Source organism: Procambarus clarkii, chromosome 65 (genome assembly GCF_040958095.1).
Source record: "Procambarus clarkii isolate CNS0578487 chromosome 65, FALCON_Pclarkii_2.0, whole genome shotgun sequence".
Classification (NCBI taxonomy): domain Eukaryota; kingdom Metazoa; phylum Arthropoda; class Malacostraca; order Decapoda; family Cambaridae; genus Procambarus; species Procambarus clarkii.
This window is the reverse complement of record NC_091214.1, coordinates 16,431,410-16,452,735: the sequence shown is the minus strand read 5'-3', so window position 1 is coordinate 16,452,735 and position 21,326 is coordinate 16,431,410. Positions and strand designations below refer to the sequence as shown.

The window sequence follows — 21,326 nt, the reverse complement described above, 5'->3', positions numbered from 1 at the left end:
CCGGAGCTGAATGAAGGTTTTGATATACAGTACTGTACTGTACTGTACTGTACTGTAGAGGATATGCAGAACTTTTTAAATTCTTTGAATTTATCTTGAACTGCACATCATACCTTGATTATATACTGAACTGTGTATGTGTGTATATATATAAAATATATATATATATATATATATATATATATATATATATATATATATATATATATATATATATATATAGTTTTTAAACATAATCGTATATGTAGATTTATATACTTAACTCTCTGTGTTGACTTTTATAGAGTTGTATATATACTTAACACTCAAATTTATAATTTGTTATACAGTGAACTGTACAACTGGTATCCAACTATAATGCCGATAATCTCAGCTGCTTATCCTGCTATACACCTGTTTATAATGCTCTTAAATATAATCATGAAACTAAACAGTATTTATAAGTTCCCAATATACTTTGCGAGTTTTCAAAAAACAACTAACTAGAATGCCTCTAAAAAGCCCGTCACTGTTGTCCCTAACCCTTGTCTTCATTAAGCTGGTCCCAACATGTATCAAAACTGTGGGCGTATTCTGTGGATGTCAGAGCGACAGCTTTTCATCTGTTGCATCCACCAAGGACGCCTTACACTCTTCAATCTAAAGCACAGAATAATGCAACACGTCTGTATATTTCAACTGGAAGAAACCCTCTAAGAGCTATGTAATACCATGTCGTTGAGTCAGTGTTAGTGTGAATATGTGTTTGTGTATGTTTGCACAGTGTGCGAGGTGTGGACAATGTTCTCAGTGCTTCTTCATTTTCTTGGTGAGGTAAGAGTCTGCATAGTGGCCACCGATGCCCTGGGAGTGCTGCCCCACATAGCCATTCTCTGGGCTGGGCTCTGGAGATGGCAGAATGTGGTTGGACTTGCGCTTCTGACCGATGGGTGTGCTGTAACCAGGGGGACCGAAGTTGTGCTGGGGTGGCCCCATGCTTTTGGCTGGAGTTAAATATAAGGGATTGATGAGACGGGGATGGTGGGAAAGGGCAGCTGGGTGAAGGATAGGTGGTTGGATGAGGGTGGGTGGAGGAGCCATGGGTGGGGGAGACCAGGTGGTGGTCACACGGGACGAAACAGGTGAGGCAAACAGGAAAGCTGGGGCAGAAGATATTGGTGGGGGAGGTGGAGGCTGCTCCAAGGAGGGGGGTCCAAGGTGAGGAGGCTGTTCAATAGATGGGGGTGCCAGATGTGGAGGAAGGAATGTAGGGGCATGGTCATGGCGGAGGGGTCCTTCACCCAGGAGAGCAGCTTTGGGGCCCTGGCCAGCAGCTGTCAGCAACATGGACATCAGGGGATTTGTGGGATACATAGGTGGTGGAGCGGTGGTGGTAATGTGGGTGTGAGGAAGCATGGAAGCTGCAGTAACCATAGGTAGTTGTCCAACAGAAATGGGAGGGGGAGGGGGTGCTTGCTGCTGTTGTTGCTGCTGCTGTTGCTGCTGCTGTTCCATTGGAGTGAGGGTCCCCAGAAGCTGTTGCAGACTGTGGGCATTTGACAACAGTGTGGAGATGGTTCCCTGCAAATCGTCCTTGTTGGATTTGATGTTGTTAAGACCAGGCAGACTAGTCAAAAGACCAGAAAGTAGGGGGGCCAATCCCCCCTCACACTCCCCACCACCTGAGCTCGCACCTCCTTCATCCCATGAACCTCCACTATAGTTTCCCGATGCCGGTGTCGGAAGTAACGGTGTCTGTAATCAATGTTTTATTAGTGAACGATACGAGCAATATCAAAATGTGTTAAAAGATTATAATACAGTACTTTACTTGTATGTAGTTGCTAATCCAACCTGTCCTCTTAAAAATAAAGTCGCTTTTGGCCGTTTGCCCGTATGGCCGAAAGTGGACGTAATTTGAAAATGAAAAAACAATGAAAATAAATTTGGGATTTTTTTTTTCAACAACAGTAAGTTAAGGGTCCTCTGATAGGTTAGGTGGGCTGGAAATTCTCAAAGTTTCAAAACGTTATGAAAAACGTTAATGGAAAGTTACCTTTTCTAACCTTACCGAGTAAGCCAGACGACTCAAACAGAAAACGGAACAGTACGTCACTTTTGTGAGTCGATTTCATTTAAAATTACGTCCAAATTTGGCCATAGCGCGCATACGAGCGAAAAGTGACGTTATTTTTAAAGAGGACGGGTTGGCTAATCACACACTGTCCTCAGATTTAACTGAAGATAGTAATTCTTTTTAGGTAACATTATATTGAACATATTTGGAATAATGCAGGTACAAAACAGTGTGTAAAGTCAGTTTTGCAACTTACCTTTGTAGGTTTACTAACACCGTTCTTACTATAGCCATTCCTATAGTTGTTCTTGGTAGGGGTGGTGGAATTGCTGTTGGCATTATTGTTGTTCTTTGAGTAGCCATTCCTGGGGTCTGTACCATGGGGTGGTGTTTGTGGATCTCCCTGCTGCACCAGTTGTTGTAGCAGGTTCAGCACTTGTGGGCTGGCAAGTAGATTATTATTTGAAACACACTGTGCCTGTTGTTGTTGTATCTGCTGCTGTTGCTGTTGCTGTTGCTGCATCTGCATCTGTGCCGCCAGGAGAATAACAAGAGCGGCCTGGGCATTGCTATTGAGGCCATTGTTTGATGTGGGAGATGCAGGTGGAGGTGGTGGGTGCGTGGGTACATGAGTCTGAGGGCGGACTGGAGGCGGTGGTCTCTGGCACCTGGGAGGTCCTGGAGGTGGAGGGGTTGGCCCTTCACCTCTCCCACCGCCCAGACTCTGGATCTGTGTCAAGATGATGTTCTGCAGGCTGGTCGCGACTGTTGTGACAAAGGATACAATTATGTTCACTCCTGCACTAATGTATATCACACATGCTTTTAATAAATATTGAATTAAATAAACTGTTTAATTATGTATACTGACAATAAGTACCATCACATATTCTCACTCAGATTGGAAACGTAACAAATTATCTTTCTTAAGGATCAGTCCTAGGACTTCATTGAATGTTAATGACCCAACCACAGGTGTAGACTTCAACATGTCAGTGTTTGTGAATTATGCAATACTGTATTAATAAAGTCAAGAAAGAGAAACACTTTAGACCCACTCCAAGATCATCTAGATAGACTGCCGAGTTGGTCAAAGAAATGTATTCTGGGTTTCAATACCATTAAGCTTTACTATAGATTCTATCACATTTTAAATGTTAGTAAACACATTACCACACTACCCCCTTTGGATACAATCACCACCATCGAGTGCAGGTACTCCAACGAAAAAATGGTGGTATTGTACTCACATGCTGGGTTGTGCTTGGTTAGGTTCTGGAGTTGTGAGAACACCTTGTTGGCTGGCGGCTCGGGAAGGAGGGCAGACTTCTTTTTGAGACCCTGTAAAGTATACGATACTGATGTTTTTTGCATTTTAAGTTTGCAGTGGCAGAAAAGGGTAGGATTTGTGTAGATAAGATTTTCGGTGATGTACTGTAGAGTGGGGCTGCAAAATCTATTTGCAGATTTGTTTATGACAGAAGAGATATTTGTTATGCAGTTGCAGAGTTCTATGTTTTGTGGACCTCCTTTTGTTGGATTCCATGGGATTACTTGTACTGTTTTATTAAATGTCTTGTTGAAAGATTTATGCTAATTTAATTAGTGTTTTGTGTCAAATAATCTGAGATTAGTAACGGAGTAAAATGCTTGTAATTATTTACCATTAGTTTTGGTAATAATTCAGAGACATTTGAGATAAACTGCAATGTTTAGGATTTGCCTGGAAATTATTTAGGTAAATTGAACAATTAGTATACTCTGCATTAACTTAATTTGTTTAGGAGAGAGATGTCAACTTACTTGGAATTCACTGAGGAACTGCTTAAAGTTAATAGAGAATTACAGGAATACTTTCGAATTATTTACATAATAGTGTAACTTTATATTCCTCAAGGGTTTCATTGCAATATGCCGAAGAAAAATCCTTGAGAAACATTTTGGGGACTGAATATAAATTAATATCAATACTATACAGGATTTATGGATTAATGGATGGATTAATTATAGCATTTCAAAAACAATTATCATATGCAAGGAAATGGAGTGATTATGTGTATGTGCCACACAAACATGTGTATGTGTATTTACAATTTGTGTCTGCAGACACAAATTGTAAATACACATTACACTTGTGTGGCGCACACAGACACGCATGTATGTTTATCATTTGTGCTTGCAGAATAGAGCTGCTAGCTTTTAGACCCCGTTAGGGGCTTAGCGTCCCGCGGCCCGGTCCTCGACCAGGCCTCCTTTTTGTTACACACCCCCAGGAAGCAGCCCGTAGCAGCTGTCTAACTCCTAGGTACCTATTTACTGCTAGGTAACAGGGGCTTCATGGTGAAAGAAACTTTTTGCCCATTTGTGTCCACCTCCACTGGGGATCGAACCGGAACCTCAGGACTACGAATCCGAAGCGCTGTCTACTCAGCTGTCAGGCGCCCGTACCTCAGTTTTCGAATTTAATCCGTTCCTGAAGACAGTTCATAACCCAAAAATTCGTAAACCGAAGCGAATTTCCCCACAAGAAATAATGGGAAATGAATTAATCCATTCCTGACTCCCCCCAAAAATTAACTTCAAAGTAAATTTTATACCCAATTTACCCAAATCTTCACTAAAAAAGTATGCAAAAGTTATTACTTACCTTTACTGATGAATCCTGTTGGCGTATGGAAATGGTAAGGAGGGAGGAGGAGGAGGAGGAGGAGGAGGGAGAGTTACTGTTTGGAAGGGGAATGAGCCCTTCCATTATAACATCAGGCAGTGAGGACTTCTCTGGGGTGCACTCTCTGGCACATTTTGCCTGCATACCACTAGGACCTGCTACTGGCTCACTGCTTGATTTTCTCATTGTTTTTCTTGATTGTTTTTCCCTTCTTTGTAACATTTGTCTGTAGTGAGACATCACATTGTCATTAATAAAATCAATGCAACGGCCTGCTAAAGCTTTATCTGGGTGATTCTTTTCAGCAAAACTTTGCAGTTCTTCCCATACTGCACACATTTTCTAAATTTTTGAGGAAGGGACATCCTCTACTGCCTCCTCCTCCTCCTCCCCTGAAGATCTGTTATACTGCCTAGCTAGTTCAACAACACGTGTACCATTTTCATGTTTACAAATGATCTCTTGTTTTACCTCTATGGTCATTCTCACATGTGTTTTCTTGCCTTGAAACTTATCACTGGCTTTCTTGGGACCCATGGCGAGATATATAATAACAACTTTTATGTTCAAATAGCCAAAAATCCGAAAAACTGTAAATCCTTGTAAAGAATTCAGACGGGATAGTCACAAGGCGGGAGGCACTGGGAAACTGAGGTGCGATCGCCGTGCCACCACGCGCTAGGTCGGCCATACGCATATCAACAGACTCGTGTCCCGAGGTAAAGTTCGTAACCCAATTCAAATTTTCCGAAGAAATCCGGCACATAACCCGAAAAGTTCGTAAAGAGGAGCATTCGTAAACCGAGGTACCACTGTATACATGTTTTTGTAAAAAACACATTCCCAGGATGCAGCATGTAGCAACTGCCTAACTTTCATTCGTGTGTCTGCTGGATTTCGACCTTTTCTAGTTTGGTTTTATGCTTTTTCAAATGCGGATTCCATGCTGGGGCCACATTATGAAAAGTGGGTCTCGCAAAGTGTGTATATAGAGTCCAGTTGGCGTTAGTCTGTTAACATGTGCCTCTGAAGAGATCTACTCGCAGATTTCTCATTTTCTGATGCAAACATACATCTATCTCGCCTTCATTTTGTATTGTTGTATGAGTTTTCTCCTATTCCTACCCTCATAACTTTGCATTTGTCCGTTTTAAAGATCTGTACTAATTTTTTTTAGACCACATACGGAGTGTGCCATGTCCGCTTTGTATGGTATCTCAGTCGCCTCTTTGTTCTCATTATTTTTGTTAGTTTTACAGTTGACTAGAACACATCTGGGAACATCCAGCGCATAGGTTCGAACCCCTCATCAAGGCCCTTGTGGATTTGTTCATTGCATCATCATCATTTCATTCCCTCTCAAGTCATCCACATTACTAAAACCTGGATAGCTCTAGTACCAACCCTTGTACTCCGCTCAAGACATTTGTGCTCCCAGCGTATGTAACCCACTAGCCTTGTAACTAAAGGAACCAGCAAAGAGTAATGTACGAGTATAAGGAAACTGGTGAATATCATTTAGGTCATCGCCAGTCATTAGGTAACTATTTCTGTGCAAAACATACAACTTGCATTGTAACTTCAGAATATGTTTTTGTCAGGATAGCTGCTGGCAAAATAGTCGTGTATATATATCCCATTAGACAGCAAAACTTGCAAATGACAAAAGCCTCTCACAAGCTCAAAGTGTTCGAGAGCCTTCATGTCACAGATATATCAGTGACATCTAGAAGCAACCGCTCCAAAACGTGGAGAAGTCAACACGAGGGAGAGAGGCGGGGCCCAGGAATCAGTGACCACCGTCTCACCAAGAGCTCGGCCAAGCACCGGGTGCAAGAGAATGCAGTGTGGCATTAACATGCAAATATCCGGTCATATTTGCTTACCCGCAGCCGACCTCACAGTTATTGAGATAAAAGAGGAGCAGCCGCACACCCAGATAATTTTTGTGGTGGGAATAAGATCACTACGGAAGTTTCTAGAGGCATCAAGTGTAAAGCATTTGAGGACATTGTAGAGACACCAGGATCATGTTGGCGCCAAGAGCAACATGATCTTGTTGCTCAACATGATTCAGATTGCTGAAATAGAAGGAATACGAAGAACATATACGGCATATATAGACGCAATAAAGTACCTAAATTATTGGGATCGTCTCAAAGCTCTCCAAATGTACTCACTAGAAAGGAGACGAGATACCAAATAATATACACATGGAAAATACTGGAGGACCAGGTCCCAAATCTACAGAGGTACCATAGGCACAATCAAAGAACACTGTATAAACATCAGAGGTCCGCGGTTGTTCAACGTCCTCCCAGCGACTATAAGAAATATTGCCGGAACAACCGTGGACATCTTCAAGAGAAAACTGGACTGTTTTCTAAAAAAACGTGCCGGACCAACCGGGCTGTGGTGGGTATGTGGGCCTGCGGGTCGCTCCGAGCAACAGCCTGGTGGACCAAACTCTCACAAGTCAAGGCTGGCCTCGGGCCGGGCTTGGAGTAGAAGAACTCCCAGAACCCCATCAAGCAGGTAAAAGGATTAGCCCAGAGAGAATAGGGCTAGCAAAAGCAACCAGGTTACCCTTTAGAGGAGGATTATCACTAGGAAATTACCTCTTTAGAACCATGTTCCCATTAGCTTATAATAATAATAATAATTCGCATATAATCCACCTAATGATGGAAATATGTCTTCTTATCTCACTTGGTCAGTTTGGTTGTGATCCTTGGTCTGTTGTGATCACAGACCCAAGATTGGTCTGTTGTGATCACAGACCAAAGATTGGGCTGTGGAACTCATAAACAATCTTCTGCCCCATAGATTGAGAGATGCAACAACAACCCCTACTAGAGGCCACATAGAGGTGAAAGGGCAGAAGGTGACGTAAAACGAGAGAACCTCATCCAAAAGATTGTGAGAATTGCCTCTATATTCACTTGATTTTAATGTGTTATTACACTATGACCACATTTAAGTGTGTGTCAGATTACCTACAAGAGAGAACTGGATAAGCACCTCCAAAGGATACCTGATCAACCAGGCTGTGACTCATACGTCAGGCTGCGAGCAGCCGCGTCCAATAGTCTGGTCCAGCAACCAGGAGGCCTGGTCGACGACCGGGCCGCGGGGACGCTGTGCCCTGGAAGCACCTCAAGGTGCTTCCTTGAGGTGTAAGGTAACCCATAGGAAAGGTGTGTGGGTTGGTTTCAGGGCAACAAAGTGACAGCATCGACGTCACATCAACAGCTTTGTAGGTAACAGCGTTGCTGAAGTTAGAATTAAAGTCATTCCACAAGTTAAAATAATTTTTTTTATCCCGCTGGAAATTACGATTCTCGTGCAATCATTACTCTCAAGCTGCTGACAAGCAGAGTAATGAGCGCAATTTTTGCCGTGTGTATGTGTGAAGGCTTTTGAAAAATCGTAAGTGGGGTGTTTACAGTGAGGCCGACGACCTGACCTTGTTACAGAGGCGACGACCTGACCTTTGTTACAGAGGCGACGACCTGACCTTTGTTACAGAGGCGACGACCTGACCTTTGTTACAGAGGCGACGACCTGACGTTGTTATAGGTGATGTGAGAAAATGGTCCCAATTATGTGGTGAGAAAATGGTCCCAATTCACTGCAATTTTTTTTTATCCAGATGGCTGGTGAAAGAGAGATGAATGAATTTAAACTGACCCAGGAACTATAGTCAACATTCGACGTTATAGGTCTGATCACTCAACACTAGAGGACTGATACGTGTATGAGAGATTTGCAACCCATCCTCCTAAAATGAAAGTACTTATAGTAACTATTTGGTCGAAAGTACCAATGTGTAGTGATGGACCGCCAGTACATCACTTTCTGTACTATATCAAGAGTTTGAAAAAATAAAGCTAAAAGCAAAACTTAAATATTCCTAAGCCTAATATAGCACATGTACTATATTAGGCCTAGGATTGCTAGGAGAGGTTAGGTTAGGTCTTATATTTATGTTGCTGACGTATGAATCACAGCCTGGCGATGAATCACAGCCTGGTGATGAATCACAGCCTGGCGATGAATCACAGCCTGGTGATGAATCACAGTCACCATCGAATCTCCACACCCCCACCAGGTCTCCATCACACCACCACCACCACCAGGTCTCCATCACACCACCACCACCAGGTCTCCGTCACACCACCACCACCAGGTCTCCATCACACCACCTCGTCTCCAGGCCAAACCATCAGATAGATGTCTCCATCGTTTTCCTTCCAAAGCAGTGACTAGGATAAAGGAGTTCATATATATGGTAATGGTCAACAAAAGAGAAGGATCGGAGGGAGGACCGGTAGGTAGGTAGGGCTCTGAGGGAGACCCTGGAGGGAGACCCTGGAGGGAGACCCTGGAGGGGGACCCTGGAGGGTTACCCTGGAGGGCGACCCTGGAGGGGGAGGCGTGGAGGGGGACCCTGGAGGGGGACCCTGGAGGGAGACCCTGGAGGGGAGGCGTGGAGGGGGACCCTGGAGGGGGACCCTGGAGGGGAGGCGTGGAGGGGGACCCTGGAGGGAGACCCTGGAGGGGAGGCATGGAGGGGGACCCTGGAGGGGGACCCTGGAGGGAGACCCTGGAGGGGGACCCTGGAGGGAGACCCTGGAGAGGGACCCTGGAGGGGGAGGCGTGGAGGGGGACCCTGGAGGGAGACCCTGGAGGGGAGGCGTGGAGGGGGACCCTGGAGGGAGACCCTGGAGGGGAGGCGTGGAGGGGGACCCTGGAGGGAGACCCTGGAGGGGAGGCGTGGAGGGGGACCCTGGAAGACCCTGGAGGGGAGGCGTGGAGGGGGACCCTGGAGGGAGACCCTGGAGGGGAGGCGTGGAGGGGGACCCTGGAGGGGGACCCTGGAGGGAGACCCTGGAGGGGGACCCTGGAGGGAGACCCTGGAGAGGGACCCTGGAGGGGGAGGCGTGGAGAGAAGGTCTGGAAGGAAGGTCTCACTACTCTACGCCGACATTCACATTATCCTCTGATTACTGAACGGTTCATTAAAAAATCTAAGAAAACAATTTTCAGCACTAAGAAGGGTATTCCAAAGAATCTAAATTGCTAAAAGAAAAAGAAAAGAGTGTGGAGAGAGAGAAACAGATACGTGTAGTGACCGCACACAAACTATGAAATATGCTATCAGGGGCTAGCAGTGTGGGATGGAGCTCAAAGCCTCACTGTCACAGATAACAAAAAAAAAAAAAAAAAAAAATCCCATCTTTTTTTCTTGAGTACAAAATTGGATTAAAGACTAGTCCCAAAATGAGCGTACATACGTAATACAAAATGTCTTCATGAGCAGTCCCAGTGGCGAAGTGGTAACACCCTCTCCTGGCGTTTCGAGAGCCCTTTGGCCGGGGTTCGTATCCTGGCCAGGATTTACTGGGCGTCAATCCTTAACTGTAGCCTCTGTTCACCCAGCAGTGAATGGGTACCTGGTTGTTAAACGATTTGGCGGGTCCGGGAAAAAAATTGTATTAAGAACTTGCCCGAAACGCTATGCGTGTTAGTGGCTGTTCAAGAATGTAAGAACTCCTGTATATATGTGTACATATATATATATATATATATATATATATATATATATATATATATATATATATATATATATATATATATATATATATATATATATATATATATATAAACACCGAACTTTAAACTTGAGCAACTAGTTAAGAGTATAATTTATTCTTATCTTTTGGTTTGTATCATTTATAATATGTTCCTCTCACATCATTTCTCTACCCTCCCCACCCCCTTTCGCAGCCCACTTGTCTTCTTCCGTCCGTTCCTCCTATTCCGTCCCCCCCCCTATTCCTCCTGTCCTCTTCCTTGCTCCATTCTTTACTTCCATCCCATCATATTAATATAAGAATTGAATTGAACTATCAGGGGAAAACGCCAAGCCATTACAGTTATATAACATTTGGAAGGGAACAGGATTTGGGATGGGTCGGGGGAAAGGAATGGTGGCCAACCATTTGGACGGTCGGGAATTGAATCCCGACCTGCATGAAGCGAGACCGTTGCTCTACCGAACAGTTACTAACCGGGTCGTTGAGGAAGCGAGACCGTTGCTCTACCGAACAGTTACTAACCGGGTCGTTGAGGAAGCGAGACCGTTGCTCTACCGAACAGTTACTAACCGGGTCGTTGAGGAAGCGAGACCGTTGCTCTACCGAACAGTTACTAACAGGGTCGTTGAGGAAGCGAGACCGTTGCTCTACCGAACAGTTACTAACCGGGTCGTTGAGGAAGCGAGACCGTTGCTCTACCGAACAGTTACTAACAGGGTCGTTGAGGAAGCGAGACCGTTGCTCTACCGAACAGTTACTAACCGGGTCGTTGAGGAAGCGAGACCGTTGCTCTACCGAACAGTTACTAACAGGGTCGTTGAGGAAGCGAGACCGTTGCTCTACCGAACAGTTACTAACCGGGTCGTTGAGGAAGCGAGACCGTTGCTCTACCGAACAGTTACTAACAGGGTCGTTGAGGAAGCGAGACCGTTGTTCTACCGAACAGTTACTAACCGGGTCGTTGAGCAAGCGAGATCGTTGCTCTACCGAACAGTTACTAACCGGGTCGTTGAGGATCTTCATGTAGATGTTGATGGCCCTGACCCCTGGAATGCAGTACTGGACGCGGATACTGTGGCCACGAAGCTTGTAGTTGTTGAGTGTGGCCTGGGTTTCTTCGGCGTCTTCGGCGTCGATGAACTCAACCAGCCCCCAGTCCTGCAGCGCCCCGTTACGCATTGCGATCTGTGGGGGCGGACGGCAAACACATCAGTTGAATTCCACTCTTCCAAAAGTGATTTCAAAAGTGAGTTCAAGCAAATTTAACCTCATCAAGTACAGTAGTAAAATTAGACTTCAAAGACGATAAAGAGGGAGGAAATCCGCAATACGTTAACTACTGCTAGAAAACATTAGATGAATACTTGCTAGTCAATAATTACAACTCTCTCATAACACTAGAGACCGTTCCCGTCTTAAAAGTCCGTGGAAGGCATACCACCATAACTGAAGACACTTTCCTCCTCAATGAACATATCTTCCTTGCGGCTTTGAACGCCTACTAACCTGGCAATATGGTGGATTGGTGACCTTACTGAAGACTCTCCTGAATTCGCCCATGTCCCTGTAGTCCTTGGGAAGGTGGTCGACGTAGAGGCAGGCGGAGTGGAGGGAGGCGAAGGTGACGTGACTGGGGTCCAGCCAGTCGCAGACCAGCACGGTGTCCCGGAGCTCCCGCCCATCTAGCACCGATTTCGCCTGAAGTGCCACTTCCTTTGTTACGTATTCGATGAAGCCATAGCCTTTGCTCTCTCCTGCACACCGGTACACATGATTTTAATGCAATGTTAGTGATCATAAAGGTGATTACAGGAATAATATTTGTAATGTTATTGCTGCTGCTATTGTTGACCAGACCACACACTAGAAGGTGAAGGGACGACGAGGTATCGGTTTGTCCTGGACCATTCTCAAGTCGATTGTCGTCCCTTCACCTTCTAGTGTGTGGTCTGGTCAACATACTTCAGCCACGTTATTGTGACTCATCGTCTGCTGCTATTACTACCACATTAGGCTGCTACTATTATTACTTCAATCATTAAGTGTAATAACAGTAATATTATAATAATATTAATAAAGAGGTCAAGAATTGCAATTAAAAATAAAATCATTCTTTCCTATTCCATGTGCTCAAGGTATCACCTAAAATGTAACGAAATATATTACAGAAAAATCCATCTAAAGAAAGACTTTCCAGCCCAACAACTTTAGCACAAAGCGACGAGCAATCCCCAACGTCAGATAGGATTAGTTCCCCCCGGGGCACCGAAAGGAGTGGGGGGCGGGGGGGACGGAGGGCCCAATATCGCCCCAATCGTTTTTCAAGTCTGAAAAAAATTATCCGCTCCAGCTTTCTCAACTTATCGTCTGGAAACGAGCGAAAACAAATGGATCCCTACTGGGATACCCCAATTACCAAAATAGTTCTCTCAAGAAACAAAGACGAACGCTAGTGCTTTTTCAACATCACAAGAGAAACAATGAAGGGTATAGACTGAACTGTCGTCACGGGTGAGCCAGAAGGCCAGAGGGAGGGAGCGTCTGGCTCTTACAATGTTGCCCGGGACTTTCATAACTCACTAAACCCCGTGGCATATATTTGCATATTCAAAATGGCCAGTAGAGCTCAGGAAATACGAAGTTATACTGCATAACAGTTTTACCAACGAGACACAAGACAGAGAGGAGAGGGGAGGAGACACACACAAAAGGGGTAGGGGGGGGGGAGAAAAGGATGAAAACTATAGAGGGAAACGATAGGTGAGAAAGGGGTGAAAAGGGAAGAAGGGGAAAAAGGGAAAAAAGGGGGGAAGAACAAGAAAGAACAGTGTAAAAAAAAGATAGCAAGGAAGTGGAGAAACAGCTATAAGAGACAAGGGGAACACAGAGACAGGTGAAGTGACAGCAACAGCGATGACCTAATATGAGCCTAATAATAGTCTCATATTAGGTCATTGTTTCATACAAAGACAGGAAAGTCTCCATTATTACTTTTCATTTTTCTAAGTGTTTTTTCTGAACCATAAAAGATCGATAACGCGTGATGCTTCTTTAATTCTAACGATAATAGTCAACACCCGCTTGAGAGTGCTACATCGTTCTCTCTCTTGTTCATCTTAAACGAAGTAAAAAAAAGTTCTTTAATAGCAGAATAAAGTAAAACTAATGTTCTCACCATCGTCCTAAGGACCCGAGCTCAATTCCCGGACGAGGCAGAAACAAATGGACAGTTTCATTCACCTGATGCCCCTTTTTTTATTGTCACCCTGATGTATTTTGGAGTTAGACAGCTGCTGTGGGGGCTGCTTCCTGGGAGTGTGTGTGTGTGTGAGAGTGTATGTTAGACAATTTATCCTCCTGGTTATACAGTTCCTATTTAGTTCCTAGTTAACGATCGTTAATAATCAGAATTCGTACGTTCTTAGTTTTTAGACATAAATATACTGACTAGTAAAGAATTCTTTTCATATAAATGAAGCACAAATATTCAAACAAAAAAACAAACACACAAACACAAATATTCCTTGGCCTAATATAGCACACATATGAACTATATTAGGCCTCGGATATCGTGTATTAGGCCTAGGGAGGTTAGGATAGGTTAATTTAGTTTGTCAAATCAACACAATCTTGAGGTTATCTTGAGATTGTGCAAGTACAAGTGCAAGAAGTACTTGCACTTGTGTACTTTTGTACTTTTATACTTTTACTTTTGTACTTTTGTACTTGTGCAAGCACAAGTACAAAAAATTTAATCTGAGATCACAAGAGATGAGGTACAGAGACATCTGCTACAACACTGCACGACAAAGGCTGTTGAAGCAAGCATAATCTCACCACGACTACAAAAAGATGGTGCAGAAGCACGGTGCCTGCTGCTTTCGATGGTGTATAATGTTATTGTAAAGTTGGAAGGCAGCCACTACAGAACCAATATACATGAGACATACAGGAGCCACTCAACTAGGCCAGTGTTCCTTGCTTGCATACCATGTGAGGTGATGGGAAAGATATTGAAGAGTCTAGTAGCATTTCTAGAGAGAAGAGACTATGTAAACCTCCACACAGCACAGTTTTTTTTTGTTAATTCTTGAGTGAACAATTTAAGTCGATTTCCATGACCGATTATAGGAAATCAGACGAGAGAGAGAAGGGTGGGACACACAGAAGGCCAGTAATCAGTAGTCTGGAACCCTTGTCTTGAACAAATAACAAGAAATTCGAGAGTTTAGTCAGTTTAGTCATTTATTATGCACCCCATACCCATCCCATGGACGGTGGTAGGCGGCGTTACTGAGGCACATAATGGGTTCAGGAACTGAACCCTAAAGTTCATTTAACTAAACAAGTAGTTAATTAAATCATCTAATGTGGTGCTTCCGAGAATCGACATTCCCGTGGGCCTCGTCTGTGCCTGGTCTCTGACTAGACCTCCTGGCTGGTCGTCTGCTCAACCAGGCTGTTACCTGGAGATAGTCCCAAGAGTTCTTCTTCTCCCCAAGTTCGAACTGGGACCAGGCTTGACTTGTAATAATTTGGTCCAACAGGCTGTTGCTTGAAGTGGCCCGCAAGCCCACATCCACTACAACCTGGTTGGTCCGGAACTTCTTGCGAGAACTTATCTAAATGGTTCTTAAAGACATCAACTTTTGTGGCAATATTTCTAATGCTTGCTGAGAGGGTGTTGAACAGCCATGGACCTCTGATGTTCCTCACTGGTTTTATTCTGCACTTCCTATCTTTCGCTCTTTTATGTTATTTTGATGCACAAACTGGGACACGGCTGCTCGCAGCCTGACGTATAACTCACAGCATGTGATCAGGTTTGGAAGTGTTTATGAGTTCTCTCTTAAACACCGTTTGAAGTCGGCCAGTTATGCATCTTATTCGTAGAGGGAGAGTGTTGAAAGGTCTTAGGCTCTTGGTGTTGATAGTTTTCTCTCAGCATACCTATTGCACCTCGACATTTCAATTAGATTATTTTGCACATCCTGCCATGCACTAGTTTCATGTGATGTTATTTCCGTGTGCAGATTCGGAACCAGTCCCTCTAATATTTTCCGTTTGTAAATTATTATGTATCTCTCTTGCCTGCACTCTACAGAAGTGCTAGACTTAACAAGATTAAGAACTTTTTAGGAACTTTTCCTAATCTTTTTTTAAAGATTAGGAACTAGGAATCAGTTCCTAATAATGTCCGTTAGACAATTTGTATAATATACATATATAAAGGTTTGCCACAAAGTCGGTCCCAGGCCAGAGAAAGCTGGGATATGGTTGAAGGAACTCAACCTCATGTCGCTACAAAAATAATATAAAAAAGAAACAAAGAATCTGATCAATATTCACGATACGTCAGTGATATTGACTAAGCGGAAAAGGTCAGAATGTTAAGCACGAGAGAGAACAACGAATTTCCCAGCAGTGGCAAATGAGTGTTAAAATTAACTAATGAATAAAAAGAGAACTTTTGTGTGTGTACTCGAGGTATTAGCTCTTGGACCCCGCCTCTCTTACCGATTTATTTTTTCCTCTATGTCTGCTACATATAATTCATTCTCTCTCACTCTCTCACTCACTCACTCACTCACTCTCTCTCTCTCTCTCTCTCTCTCTCTCTCTCTCTCTCTCACTCACTCACTCACTCACTCACTCACTCACTCACTCTCTCTCTCTCTCTCTCTCTCTCTCTCTCTCTCTCTCTCTCTCTCTCTCTCTCTCTCTCTCTCTCTCTCTCTCTCTCTCTCTCTCTCTCTCTCTCTCTCTCACACACACACACACACACACACACACACACATATCCCCAGGAAGTAGTCGTAGCTCCCAGCTATCTATTTACTGCTAGAGTGAACAAACGCATCAGGCGAAAGAAACTCTGCCCGTTTATTTCTGCCTCGGCCGGGAGTTGAACCCGGCCCCTTAGGACTACGACACTCGAGCGCTGTTGACTCAGCCACGAGGCCTTTGTGTGTGTAATCACCTAGTTGCGCTTGCGGGGGTTAAGCTCTGGTTCTTTGGTCCCGCCTCTCAACCGTCAATCAACTGATGTACAGGTGTGTTTGTGTGTATTCACCCAGTTGTATTCACCTAGTTGTGCTTGCGGGGGTTGAGCTCTGCTCTTTAGGCTCACCTCTCAACTGTCAATCAACGATCACCTTTTTTTTTTTTTTTTTTTTTTTTTTTTTTTTTTTTTTTTTTTTTGCCCCCCCCCCCCCCCACACACACACACATGAAGCAGCCCGTAACAGCTGTCTAACTCCCAGGTACCTATTTACTCCTTGGTAACAGGGAAAAGTGTGTGTGTACTCACCTAGTCTTACATGCGGGGGTTGAGCTGCAGCTCTTTGGTCCCGTCTCTCAACTGTCAATCTACTGGTGTACAGGTTCCTGAGCTCTATCATATCTATGTTTGAAAGTGTGTATGGAGTCAACCTCCACATCACTTCCTAATGCTTTTCATTTATTAACTACTCTGACACTGAAAAAGTTATTTCTAATATATCTGCGGCTCATTTAGGTACCCAGCTTCCACCTGTGTCCCCTTGTACTCACCTATTTGTGTCTGAAGGATCGAGCGTTGGCTCTTGGATCCCGCCTTTCTAGCCGCCGGTTGTATAAAGCAATGACCCTTTTCCTCAGTCATACATTATTCATAGCGTTATAACTGTGTGTGTGTGTTTGTGTTTGTGTTTGTGTGTGTGTGTGTGTGTGTGTGTGTGAGTGAGTGAGTGAGAGCAGGAGTAAGTTGAATGTGAAAGCCTCCCTCCATACATGATATCAAATATTGATATAAAAGTACGAGGCACTATACCAGAATATTGACGACGAAGGCGGGGCCAAGGAGCTGCGGCTCAACACTCACAAGACATTGTAGAGGAACAATACACATGGCCAGTTAGCACATGAATGATTACATTATGGACAACCCCACACCAGCCAGAGGGTGTGGGGGGGGGGAAGGATGTTGACTCAATATCCTCAGTTAATGTCGCTAGATGGCTGAGTTAGGAGAAGACATACACACCCGGTCTAGATATAACTTTGTTACAAAGAGTGGAGGATGGCATTGCCCCCGAGGGCAAGTAGTTACACGCCAGAGAAATGTGTGCCAGAGAATCATTTTGAGCAGACGAGGAGTCACAATAATGTGGCTGAAATATGTTGACCAAACCACACACTAGAAAGTGAAGGGACGACGACGTTTTGGTCCGTCCTGGACCATTCTCACAATCGACTTGAGAATGCTCTAGGACGGACCGAAACGTCGTCGTCCCTTCACTTTCTAGTGTGTGGTTTGGTCAACAATCATTTTGAGCTTGAGGAGGAAGAAGGGACGGAGAAAACGTATTAACCGATTTATGTAGCAATATTTATCAATATCTTACATCTATTCTTGTAGTTACCTGTAGTTGGTTTCGAGAATTCTTCTATTCTCGAAGCCTATCCTTGGACCAGGCTTGTCTAGCGATAACTTGATGGGTCAGGCTGTTGCTTAAGCAGCTCGCAGGCCCTCATGTCCATTACAGCCTGACTGGTTCGGTACTTCATGCAGACATTTCTTTAAATGCCTTTTGAAAACATTCCCTTTTGTTGCGACAGTTTTTTTTTTTAATATATGGTGAAAGGTTGAAGAGCCGTGAGCCTCTGATATTCAACACAGTGTTCTCTGATTGGGCCTATGATATGTCTACTCTTCACCGGGTCTTTTCAGCAATCCCTTTATTAATTTATTGTAGTGTATATATTTTGGACCTTCGAAATCTTCCATGGATTTCTGACTTGTTGATCGTCTTGCTGGCTGAATGGTTGTGTAGACTGTGGATGTAGACTGTGGCTCTCACGATTTCCTAGATTCTTACTGGGCTGAATGTCTGGTTACCTGCTTGATGGGGTTCTGGGAGCTCTTCTACTCCCCCAAGCCCGGCCAGGCTTAGGCTGAGCCTGGCCTCGGGGAGCAGACAGGGAGCGCTGAGGTTGGCTGAGCTCCCTGTCTGGCTGCCTGCTTTCCTGGCACAGGTGGTATCTGCTCGCCCATCAGTACGAGGAGGTGAGTCGCCTTGGCCTTATCTTAATGGAGTCCTCAAACTTGTCCCGGACACCCCAGCACCCGGAGAATTAATGACGTGGTGATGGTGTTGATAGTATAGGGAGGCAGGGGGACGGCCTAATGGGTGAGGGAGCGGGTGACGCTAGGACAGATGGGGAGACGGGCAGTGAAAAGGGGGTGAGGGGGGGGGGTAGTTGATGGAACTGAGAGAGCAACGCTAATGGTGTCATGTCAGGATTTGTTTTCAGGGACAATATTTACGACCGAGTGAAAATATATTCAAAACAAAAACGTCACACACTACACCACACCACACTATTAAGGTCAGGGTTAACAGGGCTGAAGTATGAGGGGACATTATCACAACATAGAAGATACTGAAGGGGAATTAAAAATGTGGAAAGGAACAGCCTCTTTACTGTAAGAGAAAGTAGAACGCGAGAGCATAAACTGGAAACGCAAATGTGTCGAAGAAATATAAGGAAGTTCCCGACCTCGGAGTAGAAGAACTCTCGAAACCCTCTCCAGGTATGGTCCAGGTATACCCTGCCATAAGTGGAACACCCTGAAAGAAGAAGTCGCAGAAGCCATCTTCATCCACAACTTTGTGGTCAGACTCGACAAAGAATTCAGACAGTGAGAACAGTTAAATTATTACGCAACAGGTACATTAAGACAAGCAGGTAAAACATAAAAATCTAGACAACACTTTCCCATAATCACTGATAGGTAAACACTGATAAATAAATTCACATCCCACACACACACACACACACACACACACACACACACACACACACACACACACACACACACACACACACACACACAAACCACACACACACACACACACACACACACACACACACACACACACACACCAACCACACGACATCTCACCTGTCTTCTCTGAGCGCATGAGGAAGCAATAGGATACTTCGCCGAGGGAGCTCACGAGTCCACCGAACTCCTCTTCCGTGCAGTCGACGGGCAGCCTGGCCAAACACAGTAGCCCCTCCGTGTTGGAAGGAGAGATGGTGACCTTGTGACCCCGAAGTGTGTGATGGGTTGACCTGGCCCACGTCTCCAAGACCTCCGGCTCGGCTAGCAGCACCCGCGCTGACCCATTCGACTGCTGTAGCTGCACGCTGTGGACCAGGTACCCAGATAAAAGCTCCCGCACTTCCTGTAGGTGAGAAAAAGAAATGCAAGCGTCAGTAATAGATGGCGTGGGAGGACACGGATTAGACATAGTGTTGCCAGGGTGTATGGTGGATACAGTGTGTTGTGAGTGCACAGTACTTATTGAAACCATGTTCTCACTGTAGCGCGCACACTAACGTGCCCGGAGAAATAGTTTTAACGTTCAGATACGCAAACGTTTTACAACATTTTCAATGTATTAATTATGATATTTATCTTGCCTATTACCTGCAGTCATTGTCCCCAGGAGTCTAGAGATATTCGTTGAATATTTTATGTGATCATCCGTGCAAATTAGTTTTAATGATATGGTTCGTAATAGGTTTTCCCCTACCCCACCATCAAATGTGAGCCAATTACCAACACATCAATAGCTGTCAAGAGAAAAATTTACAAGTTAAAACATCTTTAATCAGCCGGGGTGCATCACCTTTTCCGATTTGACTGCTAGCACCAACAGCCTGACTGATACCTGGTTGATGGGGTTCTGGGAGTTCTTCTACTCCCCAAGCCCGGCCCAAGGCCAGGCTTGACTTGTGAGAGCTTGGTCCACCAGGCTGTTGCTTGGAGCGGCCCGCAGGCCCACATACCCACCACAGCCCGGTTGGTCCTGCACTTCTATTAGAAAAAATCTAATTTTCTTTTGAAGAGAAATTGTTCCACGGTTGTTCCCACAATATTTCTTATGCTCGCTGGGAGGATGTTGAACAATCGCGGACCTCTGATGTTTATACAGTGTTCTCTGATTGTGCCTATGTCACCTCTGCTCTTTACTGGTTGTATTCTACATTTTCTTCCATGTCGTTCACTCCAGTACGTTGATATTTTACTGTGTAGATTTGGGACTTGGCCCTCCAGTATTTTCCATGTGCATATTATTTGGTATCTCTCGTCTCCTTTCTGATGAGTACATTTGGAGAGCTTTGAGACGATCCCAATTTAGGTGCGAATATACATGAAGGACATCGAATGTTATTCAATTTTCAACCTTCAATCTCGAATATCGCATTTTGACGTCAAAATCCCCATCGGACAAAATATGATGTTCTATAAATCACAACAGCTCACAAACAAACACGTTTTCTATGCGTGGGTCGTTCTTTTAGGTTTGGTTAGGTTCAGGAGTTTTATTACACCGTTTTCTGTCCGTTGTGGCAAGTCGAGAGGACGGACTGCAGTTTTAACCGTAGTATAAATTACCATGTACTAAGCGGGTACAGTTCTAGCGCTGAAAACTCCCTTACAGCTTTGTAACAGTTTTATTATTTTTATTATAAAAGACATTTTGGTGAAATCTATCATAACAAAATCCATCCCAAATCCCAAATAAAAAAAACTCGATCTTTTACCTCGAGTTTTATATATGACTTTGTATACACGCGCGCACGTGTGTGTGTGCGCGCGCGTGTGTATGTGTATGTGTGTGTGTGTGTGTGTGTGTGTGTGTGTGTGTGTGTGTGTGTGTGTGTGTGTGTGTGTGTGTGTGTGTGTGTGCGCGTGTGTATGTGTGTGTGTGTGTGTGTGTGTGCGCGTGTGTGTGTGTGTTGTCCAACATTCATCACACCTCTCCCGTTTGTACAAGAGAATGAAGGACTCATCACTGTTAAAATAAAAAATGATGAACGAGACCAGCCATTCATTTAGTGGGTCATAATCCATTAAGACAAGCAATTAAAATGTTTATACTTTTATTCTGTGAGGACTGACAGTGTCATCCCGCCCGTAATGCGACCAGACGAGCGCTCACCCGAA

General features: G+C 44.4%; 1 protein-coding gene across 1 annotated transcript; it reads right to left on the bottom strand.

Moving 5' to 3' along the window:
- Positions 1–214: 214 nt before the first annotated feature.
- Positions 215–19,655, bottom strand: LOC123771004 (ribonucleoprotein PTB-binding 1). The gene is made up of 6 exons (XM_045763197.2): positions 19,272–19,655; positions 11,831–12,078; positions 11,327–11,509; positions 3,307–3,397; positions 2,313–2,821; positions 215–1,734 (listed from the first exon to the last, which is right to left on the bottom strand). Exons 1-6 carry the CDS (start codon positions 19,621–19,623, stop codon positions 787–789), a joined length of 2,331 nt encoding a protein of 776 aa, XP_045619153.2. The 5' UTR covers positions 19,624–19,655; the 3' UTR covers positions 215–786.
- Positions 19,656–21,326: the final 1,671 nt, after the last annotated feature.